The sequence below is a fragment of the Pseudophryne corroboree genome, chromosome 2, assembly GCF_028390025.1.
Source record: "Pseudophryne corroboree isolate aPseCor3 chromosome 2, aPseCor3.hap2, whole genome shotgun sequence".
Lineage (NCBI taxonomy): Eukaryota > Metazoa > Chordata > Amphibia > Anura > Myobatrachidae > Pseudophryne > Pseudophryne corroboree.
The window spans coordinates 454,038,385-454,066,052 of record NC_086445.1 but is presented as its reverse complement, the minus strand read 5'-3'; the positions used below and the strand labels follow the sequence as shown (position 1 = coordinate 454,066,052).

The window sequence follows — 27,668 nt, the reverse complement described above, 5'->3', positions numbered from 1 at the left end:
GCAGTGTCAGCCTTGCTAAATTCTGCCCAAACCAGACACGTCTCATCAGCGCGGTTTACAAGATGGGAATTGGCACTAATGGCCCCCGTAAACATCACCATAAGGAGATGCAGTGCATTAAATCCTGCAACATATCTCCCAGGTGTGCCTGGACAGGCACAAAGGGTGGAGGATGAGAGTGGTGGGGAAGGAGAATTTAATACAAAGGAGGACACACATGATTGTATGGAATATTTGACCCAAAATTTTACCGCAAGGCCTGACATCAGTGACAACCCACTGGAAGATGTAGATCTGACCTTCTACACGGATGGTAGTTGTCACAGACAGTCGGACTCGGGAGACTTGTGTACTGGATACGCAGTCGTAGATGACCAAGGCACCATAGAAGCAGAACCGCTAGGCCCACCTCACTCAGCCCAGGTTGCTGAACTGGTCGCCCTAACCAGAGCATGTGAATTGGCTAAGGGCAAATCAGCCAATATCTACACCGACTCTAGATACGCATTCGGGGTAGTCCATGATTTCGGAGCCCTATGGCGCCTCAGAAATTTCATGACGGCAGCTGGTACACCGGTAGCGCATGCAGCTCACATAAAAAGGCTTCTAACAGCGATACAGGAACCCGACAGAGTGGCTGTTATAAAGTGTAAAGCACACACATATAGCCAGGACCCAGTATCACTTGGTAACAGCCGAGCAGACGAAGCTGCTAAGTTAGCAGCTGGTACCCCCAGACAGACAGACACCACACAACTGATGGTATTTAATACCATCAACACACAGAAGCTGTGTGAAATGCAAAATTTGTGTTCCACACAGGAAAAGGCAGTCTGGAAGGCAAAGGGATATGGCCAGGAGTCCTCAGGACTCTGGACGGATGGACAAAGTAAACCAGTGGCCCCCAGAGCATATCTTCCATGTTTAGCTGAGGCAGCACACGGGCTGACTCATCTGGGCAAGGAGGGAATGTGTAAGTTGGTAAGAGCATATTGGTGCGCCCCAGGATTTTCATCTCATGCAGGTAAGAGAGCAATGTCATGCCTTACCTGCTTGAGAAAGAATATCGGAAAGGCAATACCAACAGAACCATCGCATATCCCACCTACAAGCGGCCCTTTTCAGGTAATACAGATTGACTTTATTCAATTACCCCCTTGTCGAAATTTGAAATATGTACTTGTTTGTATAGATGTATTCTCAAATTGGGTCGAAGCATTTCCTGCGGCCACAAATACCGCTATGTTCACTGCTAAGAAAATTGTGCAGGAATTTGTATGTAGATATGGTATCCCTAGAATTATCGAAAGTGATAGGGGTACCCATTTTACAGGTGATGTCTTTCAAGGAATGTGTAAGTTGATGGGAATTGATAGCAAGCTGCACACTCCATACCGTCCACAGGCGAGTGCGAAGGTGGAAAGAGTGAACAGCACTATTAAAAATAAATTAAGCAAAGTTATGGCAGAAACAGGATTGACATGGCCAGAAGCTTTACCCATTGTACTATACAGCATCAGAACCACTCCCAGGTCCCCTCTTAATCTGTCTCCCTTTGAAATCTTGTTTGGTCGACAACCGCATGTTATGATTAACCCTCAGGATGATTTGAAGTGTAACAATGAAGTGACTGTAAAGTACCTGATTAACATGAGTAAACAGCTAAGGAATCAAAATGATAATTTGAAGTTAGTGATTCCTGATTTACCAGATAGTAATTGTCATGACATTGAACCTGGAGATTATGTAATGATACGGAATTTTCTACGCTCAGGTTGCCTTATTGACAGATGGGAAGGACCATACCAAGTCTTATTGACTAGCACTACAGCATTGAAGGTTGCCGAGAGAGAGACTTGGGTTCATTCGTCCCATTGTAAGAAGGTTGCTGATCCAGAGAGGTCCCGTGATAAGGAACAGACGGTAGAGGAAGTTGTATCACTGGAGTGTCTGTTCCAGGAGGACTGAGGCGGCACCTGAGCATTGAAAATCACAAGATCAAAAACAGTTGTCGATTCCCTGTTCCCTTTTATTGTTTTTCTCCACTTCCCATCCCCTCTCCCTCAAATTATTTTTTTCCCCCTTCTCATTCTTCTTCGTTTCCTCCTATAAGATGGACTTGCCCCAAGAGACTGTGATCCGGATTTTCCTGTTGACCATGATGTTGACCAGAGCAGTCTGTTCCGGCGAGAGTACCATGGAGGTCGAGAAAGGTTCTGGAATGGGTTCTGGTGACAAAGATGGAGGCGTAGTTTTCCAAGAACAACTTAACCAACAAGTAAAGGCGAGTATCAGAAAACGATCCGATAGCATTGACAATAGAAGGAATTGTGAAGGATTGTTCGCTGAAGAAAACTGTATCTGTAGGCTCTGTGACAATGTAGTTGAGGATGGGTGCATCAAGAAATGCCAATCCAGTTTTAATATCCACATGGACCGGCACCCCTTGAGTGGGTAGTGTGTTAAATCAAACAGATTGTTGGGTATGCTCTCAAGTACCTCAAGGTCATAGCAAATCAGGACTAGTACCATTTCCTTTAACGGTAGGGGAGGTACTTGAGCTAAAGGGTGGGAGACCGGTGGACAGGAGGTTTAATATCTCCAGTCCTCCTAGTTTGAAGCTCCACCAATATCATGTGGATAGATCCCTAATATGTTTTAACATTTCCAATCCCCGAAAGCCGGGAAATTGGGAAGTGTCATGGAGTAACCAAACCATGACCTTTTCATATAGAGCAGATAGAATGCCGACAGATACAGAGCTTATACGCCACATAGCCAGTAGAGAAAAATCTTTCCGATATAGGTATACCCTAGGAAGTAGGATTACGAGAGTTGGAGAGGTATCACCAGGATACTGTGCACATATCGTACAAACTGATACGTGTACCAGACAGATGGGAGAATTAGGGTTAGGAGATTTCACATGGAAGATGTGTAATATGGTTATGTCCTACTCCGTCCCATATGTTCTCCCCGATGATGCCTATTTCATATGCGGGAGGAAGGCGTATAAGTGGCTTGCCCCAAACTCTGAAGGATTGTGTTATATTGGAAAAGTACTGCCTGAAGTAATGACTGTATCACATGCCAAAATGAAAGATATACACCGTGGTGCCCAAGCTCCTTATACTCACACTCATTACGAGCACGTAGTTAAAAGGCAACTGACAGAAAGGACAGAGCATTCGGCCTCTGACATGATCCATGAATCCACCGGGATTCAGGTTCTACTTGCGCTAGATTTCACCCGCACCGCTAGAGGCGTGCTGAACTATAGATACATATCTGCGCTTGCAAATTTGTTAGACAATATCACAGAAATGTATGATGACACGTTTAGGTATACTGGAAGAGAACTTCAAGCTTATAAAACAGAACTGGTTCAGCATAGAATGGTTCTTAATTATCTCACAGCAGTAACAGGTGGATATTGTGTCACACTGGCAACGCAGTACGGCGTGAAATGCTGCACATATATTACGAATAGTACCGAGGACCCGGTCGAGGTCATAGACCAAAAGATGGACGATATTCTCCATTTAAAGTGGGAATTTCGCAGGAGACACAATCTCACCCTTGCTGCTGTGGGTAATGAGCTGACTGGTTGGGTGTCATGGTTGAACCCGCGAAATTGGTTCTCTGGTTTAGGAGAATGGGCTCAAGGAGTCATAATGGATGTAGGGAAGTTTCTCCTATGTATCTTAGGTGTTGTCATAACGATTGGCTTGATATTTAGATGCGGTCAGGCTTTAATGAAGTGCAAACGTAGTACCAGGGTAATGAGTCTAAGGAGTGAGGAAATTGTAATTCCAATGGATTTGATTTATGACCCAACTGTAGAAACAATGATGTGATGAAAATGCGATTATACGGTCCGTTTCTTTCACCTGTTTTTCCAAGGTAAAAAGACCCACCTTTGACGAAGAATTTGATGACCCTGTATACAGACAACTGATGGATTAAAGAAGAAGTTTTGACAACCTTATACACAGATATTTGATGAACTATGCCATAGACCCCCAGTTTCCCTAGAAATTTTAAAATTACGCTAGCCCAACACTTTTGTAAGTCTATGGACATTGACAAAGCTTTTTGCCCACACCTTTTGGCAAAAGCCCAAAGAAGACTGCATTCAACAGACACCGAACAAGACTTCAACCGACAAATGTTCATTAACCTGACATAGAATACCACTGCATTTACCATAATTGTGTCTTATCTTCATCTCTACAACCTTCAGGTAATTACACACATAGTCGATAGGGAATACCCGCACAGATATCAGCAATCACATATTCCCCCATTCATGTATCATCAACTAAAATGTGCTCCCCCATTTTGTTACAACCACAGCCGAAAAGAGCTCGGTAAAGTTTGACAGCCCATCCACAGACCCGTACCACGGGATAAGAAGGAATTCGAATGTATACTTCGCAATACCTCGAAGCTTGATTTAAAACACGTACGGCACGATGATACATGACCCCCCCCAAACATGGATTCATACACACATGCTTCTGCTATCTCAATAGGTCATACCCTTTTCCTACCTTCTCCTCTCCTCCCCTACCCAATCATAGAAATGTATTTACACTTGACATATAATTTTCTCTTTTTGAAATGTTTTAGGAAGTGGCAGTTATTGTTGACTGCCAAAGGGTGGACTGTCAAAGTCAGAAAAATATCACGCTACACACTGCCATATTTGCACCGCATGCGAGTGCCTGTTGCACGTTCATGAGCCCTGCCGTGCGTGCGCATACTCGCTGTTGCGTGCACCCGCGGGCGCACAGTGTGCGCATTTACGGTAAAGTTTATGTGCGTCTGGCGGGCGACTCGTTCGTAACATATTTTAACTATATAATGTATTTTGTAGATTATGGTCCCTTTGATAGAATCTGAAAGTTTAGTTAAGGTAGCATGTTCATAGACAGAGAGATCCCTCTTTGTTTGATACGAAGGGTCAGACAAGGGTTATACAGTGGTGTTTAGTATCCATCGGAAGAGTATTTAATTAGCAATATTCCGGTGTTGGTTTGAAGCAGATTAATCGCTCGTGCGAATAGTTATGGACATAAGAAGTTTATGTACTTTTACTATTATTTGCACTTACTTATCCATGCGGCGGGAAACCTAGTTTCCCACCCACCTGAGCAGTTGGAAATAGTCACAGCCCACCTGTATGAATCAACCTATGACCTTTTGTTATAATGCGAAGACGAATTCCTGTGTCCAATGAACAATGAGATTGTAGGGACCATTGAATTGTATTGTGTGTGGGGCATAAATAGACAAGCCGATCATATCCAGCTCACTCTTCAACGGTTCTCATTGTTGATAATCGGGAGCTGGATATCCAGAGGCGCATGCGATCGTTCCCCTTGTGCGTAAGTTTTCTCCGCAATCATATTGTCTTTATTGGTATTGTGGGCCATATCTCTCTCTCTCTCTCTTCTCCTCTTTCTCTCATTTTCCCTTAAACGTACTTGTATTGTATTGTATTTCCTGTGTAGTTATCTGGTTAGTTAGTCTATGTTATATTGGTAGTGTATGACTTGTATTGTATTATTCTTTTGCAAGTATAACATTCATATAAGGCGTTAGACCCTAAGCCCGGTATTTGTGTATTTCTTATAGTGTTAAGTATTCCCAGAGCGTCGGAGACGCTCGAACAGCTTTAAGTTAATAAGGTTACATTGTGTTGCATCTACACCCCACCATTACACTAAGGTTTTTCTGTATAATACATTGTTCATGGTTTACATGTAAAGGTTTAACATTGTGAGCGTCTGCGCCGCTGGTGATCTCCTCGTGGTCCCGAGCGTCCGCTACGCTATAGCAAACCATAACGTTAGTCGGCAGCCAATAGCGGGCCTGCCTATGATCTCTTGGCCGTGAGCGAACGTAACGCGTGAGCGTCTCGACTACGGCTAAGCGATTGTTACGCAACGTGCGTACCCTTACGGTACTCCAGACGTCAATAGCGTACAGTGTTCTTAGGCCTCTTAAAGGGTTTTAAGTAAGATAAATATTTAGCTTTATCACTATATATACACACACACGGGCATTATATTGCGACCAGCGATTGCATCAGCATGGATGTGCAGTGCTGCTGCTGCGTGGTCAGATTCCCTGTCGGATAATATTGATACCCTGGATAGGGACACTATTTTGCTGACAGTAGAGCATATAAAGGACGCTGTCTTATACATGCGTGATGCACAGAGGGATATTTGCCGGCTGGCATCAAAAATAAGCACAATGTCCATTGCCGCCAGAAGGGGGTTATGGACTCGACAGTGGTCAGGTGATGCCGATTCAAAAAGGCACATGGAAGTTTTGCCTTATAAGGGGGTGGAACTGTTTGGGGATGGTCTTTCAGACCTCGTTTCCACAGCTACGGCTGGGAAATCGACATTTTTGCCACAGGCTACCCCACAGCAAAAGAAGGCACCGTATTATCAAGTACAGTCCTTTCGGCCCCATAAACACAAGAGGGCTCGAGGCGCATCCTTTCTGCCGAGAGGCAAAGGTAGAGGGAAAAAGCTGCAGCATACAGCCAGTTCCCAAGAGCAAAAGTCCTCCCCCGCGTCCGGCAAGTCCACAGCATGACGCTGGGGCTTCACAGGCGGATCCGGGTACGGTGGGGGCCCGTCTCAGAAATTTCAGCACACAGTGGGCTCTCTCACAGGTGGATCCCTGGGCCCTTCAAGTAGTATCTCAGGGGTACAGGCTGGAATTCGAGACGTCCCCCCCCCCGCCGTTTTCTAAAATCTGCCTTACCAGCAACTCCCTCTGCCAGGGAGGCAGTGTTGGTGGCTATCCAAAAACTGTATTCACAGCAAGTGATTGTCAAGGTACCCCTCCTTCAGCAAGGGAAGGGTTACTATTCCACAATGTTTGTGGTACCGAAACCGGACGGTTCGGTGAGACCCATCTTAAATCTAAAATCCTTGAACACTTATATCAAAAGGTTCAAGTTCAAGATGGAATCGCTCAGGGCGGTTATTGCGAGCCTGGACGAGGGGGATTACATGGTCTCCCTGGACATCAAGGATGCGTACCTGCATGTCCCCATTTACCCTCCTCACCAGGAGTACCTCAGATTTGTGGTACAGGACTGTCATTATCAGTTCCAGACGCTGCCGTTTGGGTTATCCACGGCACCGAGGGTCTTTACCAAGGTAATGGCCGAAATGATGATACTCCTTCGCAAGAAGGGAGTTTTAATTATCCCGTACTTGGACAATCTCCTGATAAAGGGAACAGTTGGTAGTGGGGTAGCACTTTCTCGGGAAGTGCTACAACAGCACGGCTGGATTCTCAATATTCCAAAGTCACAGCTGGTCCCGACGACACGTCTTCTGTTCCTGGGAATGATTCTGGACACAGACCAGAAAAAAGTGTTTCTTCCAGTGGAAAAAGCCGAGGAGTTGTCATCTCTAGTCAGAGACCTCCTAAAACCGGGACAGGTGTCGGTACATCAATGCACACTAGTCCTGGGAAAAATGGTAGCTTCGTACGAAGCAATTCCATTTGGAAGGTTCCACGCAAGGACTTTCCAGTGGGACCTGTTGGACAAATGGTCCGGGTCCCATCTCCAGATGCCTGTCGGCAAGGACCAGGGTATCGCTGCTGTGGTGGCTGCAGAGGGCTCATCTACTAGAGGGCCGCAGATTCGGAATACAGGACTGGGTCCTGGTGACCACGGATGCCAGCCTTCGGGGCTGGGGCGCAGTCACACAGGGAAGAAATTTCCAAGGACTGTGGTCAAATCAGGAGATTTCGCTTCACATAAATATTCTAGAGCTAAGGGCCATTTACAATGCCCTAAGCCAAGCAAGGCCCTGCTTCAGAACCAGCCGGTACTGATCCAATCAGACAACATCACGGCGGTCGCCCATGTAAACAGACAGGGCGGCACAAGAAGCAGGAGGGCAATGGCAGAAGCCACAAGGATTCTCCGATGGGCGGAAAATCATGTGTTAGCACTGACAGCAGTGTTCATTCCGGGAGTGGACAACTGGGAAGCAGACTTCCTCAGCAGGCACGACCTCCACCCGGGAGAATGGGGACTTCATCCAGAAGTCTTCCAAATGCTGGTAAACCGGTGGGAAAGACCACAGGTGGACATGATGGCGTCCCGCCTCAACAAAAAGCTAAAAAGATATTGCGCCAGGTCAAGGGACCCTCAGGCGATAGCTGTGGACGCTCTAGTAACACCGTGGGTGTACCAGTCGGTTTATGTGTTTCCTCCTCTGCCTCTCATTCCCAAGGTACTGAGAATAATACGAAGGCGAGGAGTGAAAACTATACTCGTGGTTCCAGATTGGCCAAGAAGAGCTTGGTACCCGGAACTTCAAGAGATGCTTTCAGAGGACCCTTGGCCTCTGCCGCTCAGACAGGACCTGCTGCAGCAGGGGCCCTGTCTGTCCCAAGACTTACCATGGCTACGTTTGACGGCATGGCGGTTGAACACCGGATCCTGAAGGAAAAGGGCATTCCGGAGGAAGTCATCCCTACCCTGATCAAAGCCAGGAAGGATGTCACCGCAAAACATTATCACCGCATTTGGCGGAAATATATTGCTTGGTGTGAGGCCAGGAAGGCCCCAACGGAGGAATTTCAACTGGGTTGATTCCTGCATTTCCTGCAAGCAGGGGTGACGTTGGGCCTCAAATTGGGGTCCATTAAAGTCCAGATTTCGGCCCTGTCGATTTTCTTCCAGAAAGAACTGGCTTCACTGCCTGAAGTTCAGACTTTTGTCAAAGGAGTTCTGCGTATTCAGCCTCCTTTTGTGCCCCCAGTGGCACCTTGGGATCTCAATGTGGTTTTGGAGTTCCTGAAATCACATTGGTTTGAACCACTTAAGACTGTGGATTTGAAATATCTCACGTAGAAAGTGGTCATGCTGTTGGCTCTGGCTTCGGCCAGGCGTGTGTCAGAATTGGCGGCTTTGTCCTATAAAAGCCCTTATCTGATTTTCCATATGGATAGGGCAGAGTTGAGGACTCGTCCTCAGTTTCTCCCGAAGGTGGTATCAGCGTTTCACTTGAACCAGCCTATTGTGGTGCCTGCGGCTACTAGGAACTTGGAGGATTCCAAGTTACTGGACGTAGTCAGGGCCCTGAAAATGTATGTTTCCAGGACGGCTGGAGTCAGGAAAACTGACTCGCTGTTTATCCTGTATGCACCCAACAAGCTGGGTGCTCCTGCTTCTAAGCAGACTATCGCGCGCTGGATTTGTAGCACTATTCAGCTGGCGCATTCTGCGGTGGGACTACCGCAGCCTAAATCTGTAAAAGCCCATTCCACAAGGAAGGTGGGCTCATCTTGGGCGGCTGCTCGAGGGGTCTCGGCTTTACAACTTTGCCGAGCTGCTACTTGGTCAGGGGCAAACACTTTTGCAAAATTCTACAAATTTGATACCCTGGCTGAGGAGGACCTGGAGTTCTCTCATTTGGTGTTGCAGAGTCATCCGCACTCTCCCGCCCGTTTGGGAGCTTTGGTATAATCCCCATGGTCCTTACAGAGTCCCCAGTATCCACTAGGACGTCAGAGAAAATAAGAATTTACTCACCGGTAATTCTATTTCTCGTAGTCCGTAGTGGATGCTGGGCGCCCATCCCAAGTGCGGATTGTCTGCAATACTTGTAAATAGTTATTGTTACACAAATCGGGTTGTTATTGTGAGCCATCTGTTCAGAGGCTCCGTTGTTATCATACTGTTAACCGGGGTTCCTATCACGAGTTATACGGTGTGATTGGTGTGGCTGGTATGAGTCTTACCCGGGATTCAAAACCCTTCCTTATTGTGTCAGCTCTTCCGGGCACAGTGTCCTAACTGAGGCTTGGAGGAGGGTCATAGGGGGAGGAGCCAGTGCACACCAGATAGACCTAAATCTTTCTTTAGATGTGCCCAGTCTCCTGCGGAGCCGTCTATTCCCCATGGTCCTTACGGAGTCCCCAGCATCCACTACAGACTACGAGAAATAGAATTACCGGTGAGTAAAATCTTATTTTCCAGATGATACATCTACCCCTAAATTACTGCTAGAGGGGGATTGTGTATGGGCAGTCGGAAAATATTGCTAATTTATGTGATCATTAACACTGATTGACTTCTCTCAACATGAGCCCTCTTGTGCTTCTATAACTTCCACTGCTTGTGCCACCACACACACACACACACACACACACACACACACACACACACACACACGGGAGTGCCAGCCTACACACACACACACACACACACACACACACACACACACACACACACACACACACGGGAGTACCAGCCTACACACACACACACACACACACACACACACACACACACACACATACAGGGGAGTTCCAGCCTACACACACACACACACAGGATAGTGCCAGCCTACATACACACAGGGGAGTGCCAGCCTACACACACACACGGGAGTGCCAGCCTACACACACACACACACACACACACACACACGGGGTGCGAGCCTACACACACACACACACACACACACACGGGAGTGCCAGCCTACACACACACACACACACACAGGGGAGTGCCAGCCTACACACACACACACACACACGGAACAGTGCAAGCTTATACAGACACATACACACAGAGGAAAGGGGGTAGTTTACGAACACACACACATACATACATGCATACATATAGGGGTCAGTGCCAGCTTGCCTACACACACACACACACACACACACACACACACACTCAAGGGATAGTTTCACACTACACACAAAGGGTCAGTGCCAGCCTACACACACACACACACACGAGTGCCAGCCTACACACACACACACAGGGGAGTGCCACCACACACACACACACACACACACACACACACACACACACACGGGAGTGCCAGCCTACACACACACACACACACACACACACACACACACACACACACACACACGGGAGTGCCAGCCTACACACACACACACACACACACACACACACACACACACAGGGGAGTGCCAGCCCCCACACACACACACACACACACACACACACACACACACACACACACACACACACGGGAGTGCAAGCTTACACAGACACATACACACATAGGGGAAAGGGGGTAGTTTACAAACACACACACATACATACATACATACATACATACATACATACATACATATAGGGGTCAGTGCCAGCTTGCCTACACACACACACAGGGGAGTGCCACCACACACACACACACACACACACACACACACACACACACACACACACACACACACACACACACTAGTGACAATTCACACACACATACAGGGGTCAGTGCCATCCTAAACACACACATAGGGGTCAGTGCCAGTCCCCCCCCCCCCCCACACACACACACACATGCACACATGTACACAGATCAATACCAGCCAACAAATACCCCACAGCACAGTAGCAGCCTACACACAGTGCCAGCCTGTGGAGCTGCTAAGTTAGAACCATATACACTGACCTTCGGAACGGCCTTCTCCTCCTACATCCTCTCCTATGAGCTCCCAGCCAGCCTGGACTGTAAAACTACCCAGCAGACCAAAGCTGCTTTCCGTGCCAGCTCCCCATCACACCCCCTCCTGTATGTCAGTCTGCAGCTCCCAACTAGAGATGTGCACTTGAAATTTTTCGGGTTTTGTGTTTTGGTTTTGGGTTCGGTTCCGCGGCCGTGTTTTGGGTTCGACCGCGTTTTGGCAAAACCTCACCGAATTTTTTTTGTCGGATTCGGGTGTGTTTTGGATTCGGGTGTTTTTTTCAAAAAACCCTAAAAAACAGCTTAAATCATAGAATTTGGGGGTCATTTTGATACCAAAGTATTATTAACCTCAAAAACCATAATTTCCACTCATTTTCAGTCTATTCTGAACACCTCACACCTCACAATATTATTTTTAGTCCTAAAATTTGCACCGAGGTCGCTGGATGACTAAGCTAAGCGACCCTAGTGGCCGACACAAACACCTGGCCCATCTAGGAGTGGCACTGCAGTGTCACGCAGGATGGCCCTTCCAAAAAACACTCCCCAAACAGCACATGACGCAAAGAAAAAAAGAGGCGCAATGAGGTAGCTGTGTGAGTAAGCTAAGCGACCCTAGTGGCCGACACAAACACCTGGCCCATCTAGGAGTGGCACTGCAGTGTCACGCAGGATGGCCCTTCCAAAAAACACTCCCCAAACAGCACATGACGCAAAGAAAAAAAGAGGCGCAATGAGGTAGCTGTGTGAGTAAGCTAAGCGACCCTAGTGGCCGACACAAACACCTGGCCCATCTAGGAGTGGCACTGCAGTGTCACGCAGGATGGCCCTTCCAAAAAACACTCCCCAAACAGCACATGACGCAAAGAAAAAAAGAGGCGCAATGAGGTAGCTGTGTGAGTAAGCTAAGCGACCCTAGTGGCCGACACAAACACCTGGCCCATCTAGGAGTGGCACTGCAGTGTCACGCAGGATGGCCCTTCCAAAAAACACTCCCCAAACAGCACATGACGCAAAGAAAAATTAAAGAAAAAAGAGGTGCAAGATGGAATTGTCCTTGGGCCCTCCCACCCACCCTTATGTTGTATAAACAGGACATGCACACTTTAACCAACCCATCATTTCAGTGACAGGGTCTGCCACACGACTGTGACTGAAATGACGGGTTGGTTTGGACCCCCACCGAAAAAGAAGCAATTAATCTCTCCTTGCACAAACTGGCTCTACAGAGGCAAGATGTCCACCTCATCATCATCCTCCGATATATCACCGTGTACATCCCGCTCCTCACAGATCAATTTGTCCCCACTGGAATCCACCATCTCAGCTCCCTGTGTACTTTGTGGAGGCAATTGCTGCTGGTCAATGTCTCCACGGAGGAATTGATTATAATTCATTTTAATGAACATCATCTTCTCCACATTTTCTGGAAGTAACCTCGTACGCCGATTGCTGACAAGGTGAGCGGCGGCACTAAACACTCTTTCGGAGTACACACTTGTGGGAGGGCAACTTAGGTAGAATAAAATAGGAATTTACTTACCGATAATTCTATTTCTCATAGTCCGTAGTGGATGCTGGGGACTCCGAAAGGACCATGGGGAATAGCGGCTCCGCAGGAGACTGGGCACAAAGTAAAAGCTTTAGGACTAGCTGGTGTGCACTGGCTCCTCCCCCTATGACCCTCCTCCAAGCCTCAGTTAGGATACTGTGCCCGGACGAGCGTACACAATAAGGAAGGATTTTGAATCCCGGGTAAGACTCATACCAGCCACACCAATCACACCGTACAACTTGTGATCTGAACCCAGTTAACAGCATGATAACAGAAGGAGCCTCTGAAAAGATGGCTCACAACAACAATAACCCGATTTTTGTAACAATAACTATGTACAAGTAATGCAGACAATCCGCACTTGGGATGGGCGCCCAGCATCCACTACGGACTATGAGAAATAGAATTATCGGTAAGTAAATTCTTATTTTCTCTAACGTCCTAGTGGATGCTGGGGACTCCGAAAGGACCATGGGGATTATACCAAAGCTCCCAAACGGGCGGGAGAGTGCGGATGACTCTGCAGCACCGAATGAGAGAACTCCAGGTCCTCCTCAGCCAGGGTATCAAATTTGTAGAATTTAGCAAACGTGTTTGCCCCTGACCAAGTAGCTGCTCGGCAAAGTTGTAAAGCCGAGACCCCTCGGGCAGCCGCCCAAGATGAGCCCACTTTCCGTGTGGAATGGGCTTTTACAGATTTTGGCTGTGGCAGGCCTGCCACAGAATGTGCAAGCTGAATTGTACTACAAATCCAACGAGCAATCGTCTGCTTAGAAGCAGGAGCACCCAGCTTGCTGGGTGCATACAGGATAAACAGCGAATCAGATTTTCTGACTCCAGCCGTCCTGGAAACATATATTTTCAGGGCCCTGACTACGTCCAGCAACTTGGAATCCTCCAAGTCCCTAGTAGCCGCAGGCACCACAATAGGCTGGTTTAAGTGAAATGCTGAAACCACCTTAGGAAGAAATTGAGGACGAGTCCTCAATTCTGCCCTGTCCGTATGAAAAATTAGGTAAGGGCTTTTATAGGATAAAGCCGCCAATTCTGAGACACGCCTGGCTGAAGCCAGGGCTAACAGCATTACCACTTTCCATGTGAGATATTTTAAGTCCACAGTGGTGAGTGGTTCAAACCAATGTGATTTTAGGAATCCCAAAACTACATTGAGATCCCAAGGTGCCACTGGAGGCACAAAAGGAGGCTGTATATGCAGTGCTCCCTTGACAAACGTCTGAACTTCAGGAACAGAAGCCAGTTCTTTTTGGAAGAATATTGACAGGGCCGAAATTTGAACCTTAATGGACCCTAATTTGAGGCCCATAGACAGTCCTGTTTGCAGGAAATGCAGGAAACGACCCAGTTGAAATTCCTCTGTAGGGGCCTTCCTGGCCTCGCACCACGCAACATATTTACGCCAAATACGGTGATAATGTTGTATGGTTACATCCATCCTGGCTTTGATCAGGGTAGGGCTGACTTCATCCGGAATGCCTTTTTCCTTCAGGATCCGGCGTTCAACCGCCATGCCGTCAAACGCAGCCGCGGTAAGTCTTGGAACAGACATGGTCCCTGCTGGAGCAGGTCCTTTCTTAGAGGTAGAGGCCACGGGTCTTCCGTGAGCATCTCTTGAATTTCCGGGTACCAAGTCCTTCTTGGCCAATCCGGAGCCACGAGTATAGTCTTTACTCCTTTCCTTCTTATGATTCTCAGTACTTTTGGTATGAGAGGAAGAGGAGGGAACACATACACCGACTGGTACACCCACGGTGTTACCAGAGCGTCCACAGCTATTGCCTGAGGGTCCCTTGACCTGGCGCAATATCTGTCCAGTTTTTTGTTGAGGCGGGACGCCATCATGTCCACCTTTGGTTTTTCCCAACGGTTCACAATCATGTGGAAGACTTCTGGGTGAAGTCCCCACTCCCCCGGGTGAAGATCGTGTCTGCTGAGGAAGTCTGCTTCCCAGTTGTCCACTCCCGGAATGAACACTGCTGACAGTGCTATCACATGATTCTCCGCCCAGCGAAGAATCCTTGCCACTTCCATCATTGCCCTCCTGCTTCTTGTGCCGCCCTGTCTGTTTACGTGGGCGACTGCCGTGATGTTGTCCGACTGGATCAACACCGGCTGACCCTGAAGCAGAGGTCTTGCCTGACTTAGGGCATTGTAAATGGCCTTAGTTCCAGGATATTTATGTGAAGTGACGTTTCCATGCTTGACCACAAGCCCTGGAAATTTCTCCCTGTGTGACTGCTCCCCAGCCTCTCAGGCTGGCATCCGTGGTCACCAGGACCCAATCCTGAATGCCGAATCTGCGGCCCTCTAGGAGATGAGCACTCTGTAACCACCACAGGAGAGACACCCTTGTCCTTGGAGACAGGGTTATCCGCTGATGCATTTGAAGATGCGATCCGGACCATTTGTCCAGCAGATCCCACTGAAAAGTTCTTGCGTGGAATCTGCCGAATGGAATCGCTTCGTAAGAAGCCACCATCTTTCCCAGGACCCTTGTGCATTGATGTACTGACACTTGGCCTGGTCTTAGGAGGTTCCTGACTAGGTCGGATAACTCCTTGGCTTTCTCCTCCGGGAGAAACACCTTTTTCTGTACTGTGTCCAGAATCATCCCTAGGAACAGCAGACGTGTCGTCGGAATCAGCTGTGATTTTGGAATATTTAGAATCCATCCGTGCTGTCGTAGTACTACTTGAGATAGTGCTACTCCGACCTCTAACTGTTCTCTGGACCATGCCCTTATCAGGAGATCGTCCAAGTAAGGGATAATTAAGACGCCTTTTCTTCGAAGAAGAATCATCATTTCGGCCATTACCTTGGTAAAGACCCGGGGTGCCGTGGACAATCCAAACGGCAGCGTCTGAAACTGATAGTGACAGTTCTGTACCACAAACCTGAGGTACCCTTGGTGAGAAGGGCAAATTGGGACATGGAGGTAAGCATCCTTGATGTCCAGAGACACCATATAGTCCCCTTCTTCCAGGTTCGCTATCACTGCTCTGAGTGACTCCATCTTGAACTTGAACCTTTTTATGTAAGTGTTCAAGGATTTCAGATTTAAAATGGGTCTCACCGAGCCGCCCGGCTTCGGTACCACAAACAGCGTGGAATAATACCCCTTTCCCTGTTGTAGGAGGGGTACCTTGATTATCACCTGCTGGGAATACAGCTTGTGAATGGCTTCCAATACCGCCTCCCTGTCGGGGGGAGACGTTGGTAAAGCAGACTTCAGGAACCGGCGAGGGGGAGACGTCTCGAATTCCAATTTGTACCCCTGAGATACTACCTGCAGGATCCAGGGGTCCACTTGCGAGTGTGCCCACTGCGCGCTGAAATTCTTGAGACGGGCCCCCACCGTGCCTGAGTCCGCTTGTAAGGCCCCAGCGTCATGCTGAGGACTTGGCAGAAGCGGGGGAGGGCTTCTGTTCGTGGGAAGAGGCTGTTTGCTGCAGTCTTTTTCCCCTTCCTCTGCCCCGGGGCAGATATGAGTGGCCTTTTGCCCGCTTGCCCTTATGGGGACGAAAGGACTGAGCCTGAAAAGACGGTATCTTTTTCTGCTGCGAGGTGACTTGGGGTAAAAAGGTGGATTTTCCAGCCGTTGCCGTGGCCACCAGGTCCGATAGACCGACCCCAAATAACTCCTCCCCTTTATACGGCAATACTTCCATATGCCGTTTGGAATCCGCATCCCCTGACCACTGTCGCGTCCATAATCCTCTTCTGGCAGAAATGGACATCGCACTTACTCTTGATGCCAGAGTGCAAATATCCCTCTGTGCATCTCGCATATATAGAAATGCATCCTTTAAATGCTCTATAGTCAATAATATATTGTCCCTGTCCAGGGTATCAATATTTTCAGTCAGGGAATCCGACCAAGCCACCCCAGCACTGCACATCCAGGCTGAGGCGATTGCTGGTCGCAGTATAATACCAGTATGTGTGTATATACTTTTAAGGATATTTTCCAGCTTCCTATCAGCTGGTTCCTTGAGGGCGGCCGTATCAGGGGACGGTAACGCCACTTGTTTTGATAAGCGTGTGAGCGCCTTATCTACGCTAGGGGGTGTTTCCCAACGCGCCCTAACCTCTGGTGGGAAAGGGTATAATGCCAATAATTTTTTAGAAATTAGCAGTTTTTTATCGGGGGAAACCCACGCTTCATCACACACCTCATTTAATTCATCTGATTCAGGAAAAACTACGGGTAGTTTTTTCACACCCCACATAATACCCTTTTTTGTGGTACTTGTAGTATCAGAAATGTTCAAAACCTCCTTCATTGCCGTGATCATGTAACGTGTGGCCCTACTGGAAAATACGTTTGTTTCCTCACCGTCGACACTGGAGTCAGTGTCCGTGTCAGTGTCTGTATCGACCTGAGGTAACGGGCGTTTTATAGCCCCTGACGGTGTTTGAGACGCCTGTACAGGTATTAACTGATTTGCCGGCTGTCTCATGTCGTCAACAGTCTTTTGTAAAGTGCCGACACTATCACGTAATTCTTTCCATAAGACCATCCAGTCAGGTGTCGACTCCCTAGGGGGTGACATCACTAACACAGGCAATTGCTCCGCCTCCACACCATTTTCCTCCTCATACATGTCGACACAGCGTACCGACACACAGCACACACACAGGGAATGCTCTGATAGAGGACAAGACCCCACTAGCCCTTTGGGGAGACAGAGGGAGAGTTTGCCAGCACACACCAGAGCGCTATATATATACACAGGGATAACCTTATATAAGTGTTTTTCCCTAATATAGCTGCTGTATATATTAATATGCCAATTTAGTGCCCCCCCTCTCTTGTTTTACCCTGTTTCTGTTGTGCAGGACTGCAGGGGAGAGTCAGGGAGCCTTCCTCCAACGGAGCTGTGAGGAAAAAATGGCGCTTGTGTGCGGAGGAGATAGGCTCCGCCCCTTTTTCGGCGGCCTTTCTCCCGCTTTTTTGTGGAAAACTGGCAGGGGTTAAATACATCCATATAGCCCAGGAGCTATATGTGATGTATTTTTAGCCATTTAAGGTATTTTCATTGCGTCCCAGGGCGCCCCCCCCCCAGCGCCCTGCACCCAGTGACCGGAGTGTGAAGTGTGCTGAGAGCAATGGCGCACAGCTGCGGTGCTGTGTGCTACCTTATTGAAGACAGGACGTCTTCTGCCGCCGATTTTCCGGACCTCTTCACTCTTCTGGCTCTGTAAGGGGGCCGGCGGCGCGGCTCCGGGACCCATCCATGGCTGGGCCTGTGATCGTCCCTCTGGAGCTAATGTCCAGTAGCCTAAGAAGCCCAATCCACTCTGCACGCAGGCGAGTTTGCTTCTTCTCCCCTTAGTCCCTCGATGCAGTGAGCCTTTTGCCAGCAGGTCTCACTGAAAATAAAAAAAAACCTATTTAAACTTTTACTCTAAGCAGCTCAGGAGAGCCACCTAGATTGCACCCTTCTCGTTCGGGCACAAAATCTTAACTGAGGCTTGGAGGAGGGTCATAGGGGGAGGAGCCAGTGCACACCAGCTAGTCCTAAAGCTCTTACTTTGTGCCCAGTCTCCTGCGGAGCCGCTATTCCCCATGGTCCTTTCGGAGTCCCCAGCATCCACTAGGACGTTAGAGAAAGCCAGTTTGTGCAAGGGCCTCCAAATTGCCTCTTTTTCCTGCCAGTATAAGTACGGACTGTCTGACGTGCCTACTTGGATGCGGTCACTCATATAATCCTCCACTATTCTTTCAATGGGGAGAGAATCATATGCAGTGCCAGTAGACGACATGGCCGTAATCGTTGGCAGGTCCTTCAGTCCGGACCAGATGTCAGCATCAGCAGTCGCTCCAGACTGCCCTGCATCACCGCCAGCGGGTGGGCTCGGAATTCTGAGCCTTTTCCTCGCACCCCCAGTTGCGGGAGAATGTGAAGGAGGAGATGTTGACAGGTCGCGTTCCGCTTGACTTGACAATTTTCTCACCAGCAGGTCTTTGAACCCCAGCAGACTTGTGTGTGCCGGAAAGAGAGATCCAAGGTAGGTTTTAAATCTAGGATCGAGCACGGTGGCCAAAATGTAGTGCTCTGATTTCAACAGATTGACCACCCGTGAATCCTTGTTAAGCGAATTAAGGGCTCCATCCACAAGTCCCACATGCCTAGCGGAATCGCTCTGTGTTAGCTCCTCCTTCAATGTCTCCAGCTTCTTCTGCAAAAGCCTGATGAGGGGAATGACCTGACTCAGGCTGGCAGTGTCTGAACTGACTTCACGTGTGGCAAGTTCAAAGGGCAGCAGAACCTTGCACAACGTTGAAATCATTCTCCACTGCGCTTGAGACAGGTGCATTCCACCTCCTATATCGTGCTCAATTGTATAGGCTTGAATGGCCTTTTGCTGCTCCTCCAACCTCTGAAGCATATATAGGGTTGAATTCCACCTCGTTACCACTTCTTGCTTCAGATGATGGCAGGGCAGGTTCAGGCGTTTTTGGTGGTGCTCCAGTCTTCTGTACGTGGTGCCTGTACGCCGAAAGTGTCCCGCAATTCTTCTGGCCACCAACAGCATCTCTTGCACGCCCCTCTCGTTTTTTAAATAATTCTGCACCACCAAATTCAAGGTATGTGCAAAACATGGGACGTGCTGGAATTTGCCCATATTTAATGCACACACAATATTGCTGGCGTTGTCCGATGCCACAAATCCACAGGAGAGTCCAATTGGAGTAAGCCATTCCGCGATGATCTTCCTCAGTTGCCGTAAGAGGTTTTCAGCTGTGTGCGTATTCTGGAAACCGGTGATACAAAGCGTAGCCTGCCTAGGAAAGAGTTGGCGTTTGCGAGATGCTGCTACTGGTGCCGCCGCTGCTGTTCTTGCGGCGGGAGTCCATACATCTACCCAGTGGGCTGTCACAGTCATATAGTCCTGACCCTGCCCTGCTCCACTTGTCCACATGTCCGTGGTTAAGTGGACATTGGGTACAGCTGCATTTTTTAGGACACTGGTGACTCTTTTTCTGAGGTCTGTGTACATTTTCGGTATCGCCTGCCTAGAGAAATGGAACCTAGATGGTATTTGGTACCGGGGACACAGTACCTCCAACAAGTCTCTAGTTGGCTCTGCAGTAATGATGGATACCGGAACCACGTTTCTCACCACCCAGGATGCCAAGGCCTCAGTTATCCGCTTTGCAGCAGGATGACTGCTGTGATATTTCATCTTCCTCGCAAAGGACTATTGGACAGTCAATTGCTTGGTGGAAGTAGTAAAAGTGGTCTTACGACTTCCCCTCTGGGATGACCATCGACTCCCAGCAGCAACAACAGCAGCGCCAGCAGCAGTAGGCGTTACACGCAAGGATGCATCGGAGGAATCCCAGGCAGGAGAGGACTCGTCAGAATTGCCAGTGACATGGCCTGCAGGACTATTGGCATTCCTGGGGAAGGAGGAAATTGACACTGAGGGAGTTGGTGGGGTGGTTTGCGTGAGCTTGGTTACAAGAGGAAGGGATTTACTGGTCAGTGGACTGCTTTCGCTGTCGCCCAAAGTTTTTGAACTTGTCACTGACTTATTATGAATGCGCTGCAGGTGACGTATAAGGGAGGATGTTCCGAGGTGGTTAACGTCCTTACCCCTACTTATTACAGCTTGACAAAGGCAACACACGGCTTGACAAATGTTGTCCGCATTTCTGTTGAAATATTTCCACACTGAAGAGCTGATTTTTTTGGTATTTTCACCAGGCATGTCAATGGCCATATTCCTCCCACGGACAACAGGTGTCTCCCCGGGTGCCTGACTTAAACAAACCACCTCACCATCAGAATCCTCCTTGTCAATTTCCTCCCCAGCGCCAGCAACACCCATATCCTCCTCATCCTGGTGTACTTCAACACTGACATCTTCAATCTGACTATCAGGAACTGGACTGCGGGTGCTCCTTCCAGCACTTGCAGGGGGCGTGCAAATGGTGGAAGGCGCATGCTCTTCACGTCCAGTGTTGGGAAGGTCAGGCATCGCAACCGACACAATTGGACTCTCCTTGTGGATTTGGGATTTCGAAGAACGCACAGTTCTTTGCTGTGCTTTTGCCAGCTTGAGTCTTTTCATTTTTCTAGCGAGAGGCTGAGTGCTTCCATCCTCATGTGAAGCTGAACCACTAGCCATGAACATAGGCCAGGGCCTCAGCCGTTCCTTGCCACTCCGTGTGGTAAATGGCATATTGGCAAGTTTACGCTTCTCCTCCGACAATTTTATTTTAGATTTTTGAGTCCTTTTTTTACTGATATTTGGTGTTTTGGATTTTACATGCTCTGTACTATGACATTGGGCATCGGCCTTGGCAGACGACGTTGATGGCATTTCATCGTCTCGGCCATGACTAGTGGCAGCAGCTTCAGCACGAGGTGGAAGTCGATCTTGATCTTTCCCTATTTTTGGAACCTCAACATTTTTGTTCTCTATATTTTAATAGGCACAACTAAAAGGCACCTCAGGTAAACAATGGAGATGGATGGATACTAGTATACTTATGGATGACGAGCGACTGCCGACACAGAGGTAGCTACAGCCGTGGACTACCATACTGTGTCTGCTGCTAATATAGACTGGATGATAATGAGATAAAATTAAAATATATATATATATCACACTAGTATTGCAGCTGGACAGGTATATATTATGTAATGACGGACCTGCTGGACACTGTCTGTCAAACTCAGCACTGCAGACTCCTAAAGTAAGCTACTAGTATCAAGAAGATAGAAAAAAAAAAAACACGGGTAGGTGGTATACAATTATGGATGGACGAGCGACTGCCGACACAGAGGTAGCTACAGCCGTGGACTACCGTACTGTGTCTGCTGCTAATATAGACTGGATGATAATGAGATAAAATTTAAATATATATATATATCACACTAGTACTGCAGCCGGACAGGTATATATTATGTAATGACGGACCTGCTGGACACTGTCTGTCAGACTCAGCACTGCAGACTCCTAAAGTAAGCTACTAGTATCAAGAAGATAGAAAAAAAAAAAACACGGGTAGGTGGTATACAATCATGGATGGACGAGCGACTGCCGACACAGAGGTAGCTACAGCCGTGGACTACCGTACTGTGTCTGCTGCTAATATAGACTGGATGATAATGAGATAAAATTAAAATATATATATATATATCACACTAGTACTGCAGCCGGACAGGTATATATTATGTAATGACGGACCTGCTGGACACTGTCTGTCAGACTCAGCACTGCAGACTCCTAAAGTAAGCTACTAGTATCAAGAAGATAGAAAAAAAAAAAACCACGGGTAGGTGGTATACAATTATGGATGGACGAGCGACTGCCGACACAGAGGTAGCTACAGCCGTGGACTACCGTACTATGTCTGCTGCTAATATAGACTGGATGATAATGAGATAAAATTAAAAAATATATATATATCACACTAGTACTGCAGCCGGACAGGTATATATTATGTAATGACGGACCTGCTGGACACTGTCTGTCAGCACTGCAGACTCCTAAAGTAAGCTACTAGTATCAAGAAGATAGAAAAGAAAAAAAAACCACGGGTAGGTGGTATACAATTATGGATGGACGAGCGACTGCCGACACAGAGGTAGCTACAGCCGTGGACTACCGTACTGTGTCTGCTGCTAATATAGACTGGATGATAATGAGATAAAATTAAAATATATATATATCACACTAGTACTGCAGCCGGACAGGTATATATTATGTAATGACGGACCTGCTGGACACTGTCTGTCAGACTCAGCACTGCAGACTCCTAAAGTAAGCTACTAGTATCAAGAAGATAGAAAAAAAAAAAAAAACACGGGTAGGTGGTATACAATTATGGATGGACGAGCGACTGCCGACACAGAGGTAGCTACAGCCGTGGACTACCGTACTGTGTCTGCTGCTAATATAGACTGGATGATAATGAGATAAAATTAAAATATATATATATATATATATCACACTAGTACTGCAGCCGGACAGGTATATATTATGTAATGACGGACCTGCTGGACACTGTCTGCAGAATGCGTTTATAAAAACACCACACGACGAGTGTTTAACTTTTTCAGGCAGACAATCACAATATACTGGTGGTCAGCAGACAATCACAATATACTGGTGGTCAGTGGTCACTGGTCAGTCACACTGGCAGTGGCACTCAGGCAGCAAAAGTGTGCACTGTACTTAAAATATGTACTCCTGCTATAACTGCTCCCCAGTCTCCCCCACAATTAAGCTGTGTGAGCAGTGAGCACTCAGCACAGTCAGATAATGATATACAGTATTACATATGATGCAGCACACTGGGCTGAGCACAGATATGGTATGTGACTGTGTCACACTGTGTATCGTTTTTTTTCAGGCAGAGAACGGATTAATTAAACTGGTGGTCACTGGTCACACTATCAGCAGCAAGTAGTACTCCTCCTAATAATATGCTCCCCAAAATTAGTGTCTCTCTCTAGTACTCTAGTCTAAAAGGAGAGGACGCCAGCCACGTCCTCTCCCTATCAATCTCAATGCACGTGTGAAAATGGCGGCGACGCGCGGCTCCTTATATAGAATCCGAGTCTCGCTATAGAATCCGAGCCTCGCGAGAATCCGACAGCGGGATGATGACGTTCGGGCGCGCTCGGGTTAACCGAGCAAGGCGGGAAGATCCGAGTCGCTCGGCCCCGTGTAAAAAAACCTGAAGTTCGGGCGGGTTCGGATTCCGAGGAACCGAACCCGCTCATCACTACTCCCAACATGCGAGGGGGGAGGGATCCGTTACTTCTGCCACGGCCAGTGGAGAGGGAGCAGCGCTGTAAACTCTCCATAGTAGCTGGCTGTTTACAGACTCTGCTGGGCTGGCCTGGGAGGCTCTGAGGTTCCCCAGCGGTGCCAATGTTGCAAGCTCCTGCTTATCTCCGCCCACACCTCGGCCGGACTAGTGCATGCGCTTTCCGGATTTTTTCAGACAGGGCTGGGGAAATCCGGGGGACTGGGAGAACTTGGCGGGGGACCGGGGGATGGAGGCGTAATACGGGAGCCTCCCGCAGAATGCGGGAGTGTCGGCAAGCATGACCCAACTGCAATGTGAAAGGGTCTGAGCCTGCTCGGACCAGGGTCAGACCTGGGTTCAAAAGCCGGATCTGACCTGAGTTTGCAATCTGAAAGCGGTATTAGAATCTCTGCCTCAATTAGGTTCCCCTGCAGAGCAGTCACTTATTGGGGGTAATTCCAAGTTGATCGCAGCAGGAAATTTTTTAGCAGTTGGGCAAAACCATGTGCACTGCAGGGGAGGCAGATTTAACATTTGCAGAGAGAGTTAGATTTGGGTGTGGTGTGTTCAATCTGCAATCTAATTTGCAGTGTAAAAATAAAGCAGCCAGTATTTACCCTGTACAGAAACAAAATAACCCACCCAAATCTAACTCTCTCTGCAAATGTTATAACTGCCCCCCCTGCAGTGCACATGGTTTTGCCCAGCTGCTAAAAAATTTCCTGCTGCGATCAACTTGGAATTACCCCCATTGTCGGGTTCCATTGTATAACTGGGGCAGAGTCAAGTTCCACAAAAGCATGATCTTAGCATCAACTTTCAGTGCGCCGAGTGTCAAATGTCTGGGTTTTTTTCTTTTATTGCTCCTCTTCCTGATGTCACATCGAGATCATACATACCTCAGCTTCTTTCTAGGTCACTAAGCTATACAATAGTGAAAATGTGATCCAAATTCATCCAGTAACTTTTGCATGATGCCGGAACGGACAGACAGACAAAAATTCTGGTAACATTATTTTGTCTCCATAGTTCATAAACAGTCCTAGAAGTATATTTCTAAAAACATAATATGTACAGACACAACCCTTACAGTTTTATTATATGTATTGTATAGCTATATATATATATATATATATATATATGTGATGATATGATGAAGTCCAGGTAATTTCAAAGCATAAGAGACAAGGGAGGACATTTACTAAGCAGTGAAAATAGTGGAGAAGTGAGTCAGTGGAGAAGTGCCCATGGCAACCAATCAGCACTGAAGTAACATCTATCATTTGCGTACTATAAAATTATACAGAGCTGCTGATTTGTTGATGGGGCAACTTCTCCACTGGCTCACTTCTCCTCTCTTATCACTGCATAGTAAATGTCCCCCAAAGTGGGGTATTTACTATGCCTTGGATGGAGAAAAATTAGACGGAGATAAAGTCCCAGCCAATCGGCTCCTAACTACCATGTTACTGGCTGGGTTTGAAAAATGACAGTTAGGAGCTGATTGGCTGGTACTTTTTCTCCATCCAAGGCTTAGTAAATAGACCCCAAAACGCTTTGAGGAACAGGGGTGATTCAGCTCTCTCCTGCTTCTGATGTCACCCTTATGACAGTGGTAATTATAGAAAAGTAATCCTTTTACGTATGTGTTTTTTTACTGTGTGGTGTGTTTATTAAAATATTTTAAAAAATATACTATACCATGGAAGCCATCTCCTTTTACTTTTATATCAGGGAAATGTGCCACTAAATACACTTCACGATCTGAGAGGTATTAAATCAATCAACCCTGACCTGTCCTGGGATCCACCAAGATGAAGGACATCATTTGAGAGGGGGTTCCCGATTCCTCCTGAAGGCCATATTTATATGACATCTTACCGATTCATGCTGGTACACACAATTATTACCTTGTGCTGACAGGAGTCAATTGTTACTATATACACTTACTATCACTTTTTAGTATATATTGGATGTTGGATAGTACAACCGTAAACTCACTTTAATGTCACGGTGCCAGCAGTAGGTATTCCAATAGGAATCCTTGTATACAAAAGTGATTCCGCGGCACTAAGTACAGCACAAGAAGGTCTGGCACTCCCAGTAACTCCCGGCACTCCCATACTTAAAATGTGGAGGATGCCCTCACAGCGAGCAAATACAAAGTCCAAAGGTGAAGCACTCCTTACAGAAAACAAGCAGGACAACTGTGTCAATGCTACCAACGTTTCAGTATTATTACACTGTCATCATGATAGAGTATGCTGATGATAGTGTATTAACACTGAAACGTTGAAATCATTGACACAGTTGTCCTGCTCGTTTTTTGTGAGGAGTGCCGCACCTTTGAACTTATATATATAATCTCACAGATTCGGCACTCCTTGAATAGCTATATAGGATACTTGCCAGGGTGCACTCCCGTGGGCTGGCCAGCCCCATATACAAACATACAAAGCGAGGTGGCACTCCTGGATTCCGTACAAGTGGAAAGAGGTGCTTTATTTGCAACATTTCGGGGTACTCCCCGTCATCAGGACACACCAAACAAGAGTATGCTGATGATAGTGTATTAACACTGAAACGTTGATATCATTGACACGGTTGTCCTGCTCGTTTTTTTTCAGGAGTGCCGCACCTTTGGACTTTCTATATATTTAGGGAGAAGCACGTTTCACATATCTTATGACTGACTGTTTCATGTATCTGTTACTGCTTTTATTCTGGCACAGTGAAAATTACATCTTTTTGAATTTGCTGTTCTAATGTCTCGGAGTTGTCAGTGAAACCCACCACTTTTTCCAGCATTTTCCTACCTGTAGGTGTGATCCAGAAACAGATTTCTCATGTCATCTGCTCTTGGTTTCAGAGACGATGTGATCCTGATTTCCAGCCAGTGCAGTAATTCATCCATCCTTACAATAGCTGAATAGAAAAAATATGTTTTTTCAATTTTAACCAACGAAATGAATAAAGAAAATGTTCTAAAATATATTCCCTTTAGTCATCTATTGTAGTATAAGAACTTAAAAATAAATAATTATTGACTGGTATCCATGATGTTACTAAACCTGTACAAAATTGGAAAATTGAAAATAATAAAAGATGAGATGCCACTGTAATACGTGTATGTGTATTGTATTTACTAGCCATATAACCTTAAATAGAACTGAATTTAAACATATTTGTTATTTTTATTGATTTTTTTAAAGCATATTTTACTATTAAAGGGGTAGAGCAGGGCTATTCAACTGGCAGCCCACAAGCTGCTGCAAACTGGCCAGCGACCTGATACACTGTAGTGTATAGCAGGGCTCGACAAATCCCGGGCACCATGTCATCATAGCGACCGAAATTCTAGTCCAGGCTATAGTTTTCTAACAGCCAGGTGCTAATTGTTAAAGAAAAAAAAGTTTTCCTCCGAAGGTGGTTAATATAGCTCGATTCCCTTCACCGAAAGGACCCGGATGTGATGTCTAATGAGAGCAGAAGTGCTTTTATGCCCTTAAAGCGTTTTCATTTTGTCTGAAATCTAGGTTCACTCGCCACAGGTATCTATTCCCAATAGATGATGACATTGCCTCAGTGCCTTATGGGAAAGGCAGCGGGGAGGGATGGTTAGGGTTGTCAGGGATAAGGGATAGTAAACGTACCATCTAGGTGTCGGGATGCCGCTGCCGCCGCCGGGATCCCGATACCATCCCATTCTACATATGTCCCATCATATGTACTTACTGTATATCACTTATTATACCAGCCATGTCCCATCCTGTATACTTACATACTGTAACTCAACATCCCACATGTGGCAAAGTTA

The 27,668-nt window shown here is 47.1% G+C and overlaps 1 protein-coding gene across 8 annotated transcripts in view; it reads right to left on the bottom strand.

Annotated features, from left to right (window-relative positions):
• The window catches only part of LOC135027842 (uncharacterized), a 1,366,020-nt gene that overhangs the window by 1,334,962 nt on the left and 3,390 nt on the right, over nt 1-27,668 (bottom strand). For all 8 annotated transcript variants that reach the window (XR_010224289.1, XM_063953746.1, XM_063953745.1 and 5 more), the window contains exon 2: nt 26,668-26,776. Coding sequence is in view for 7 of the 8 variants with exons in the window: in XM_063953746.1 (XP_063809816.1) it covers nt 26,668-26,765 (98 nt within the window). In the remaining variant the exon portion in view is untranslated. The remainder of the gene's footprint in view (nt 1-26,667; nt 26,777-27,668) is intronic.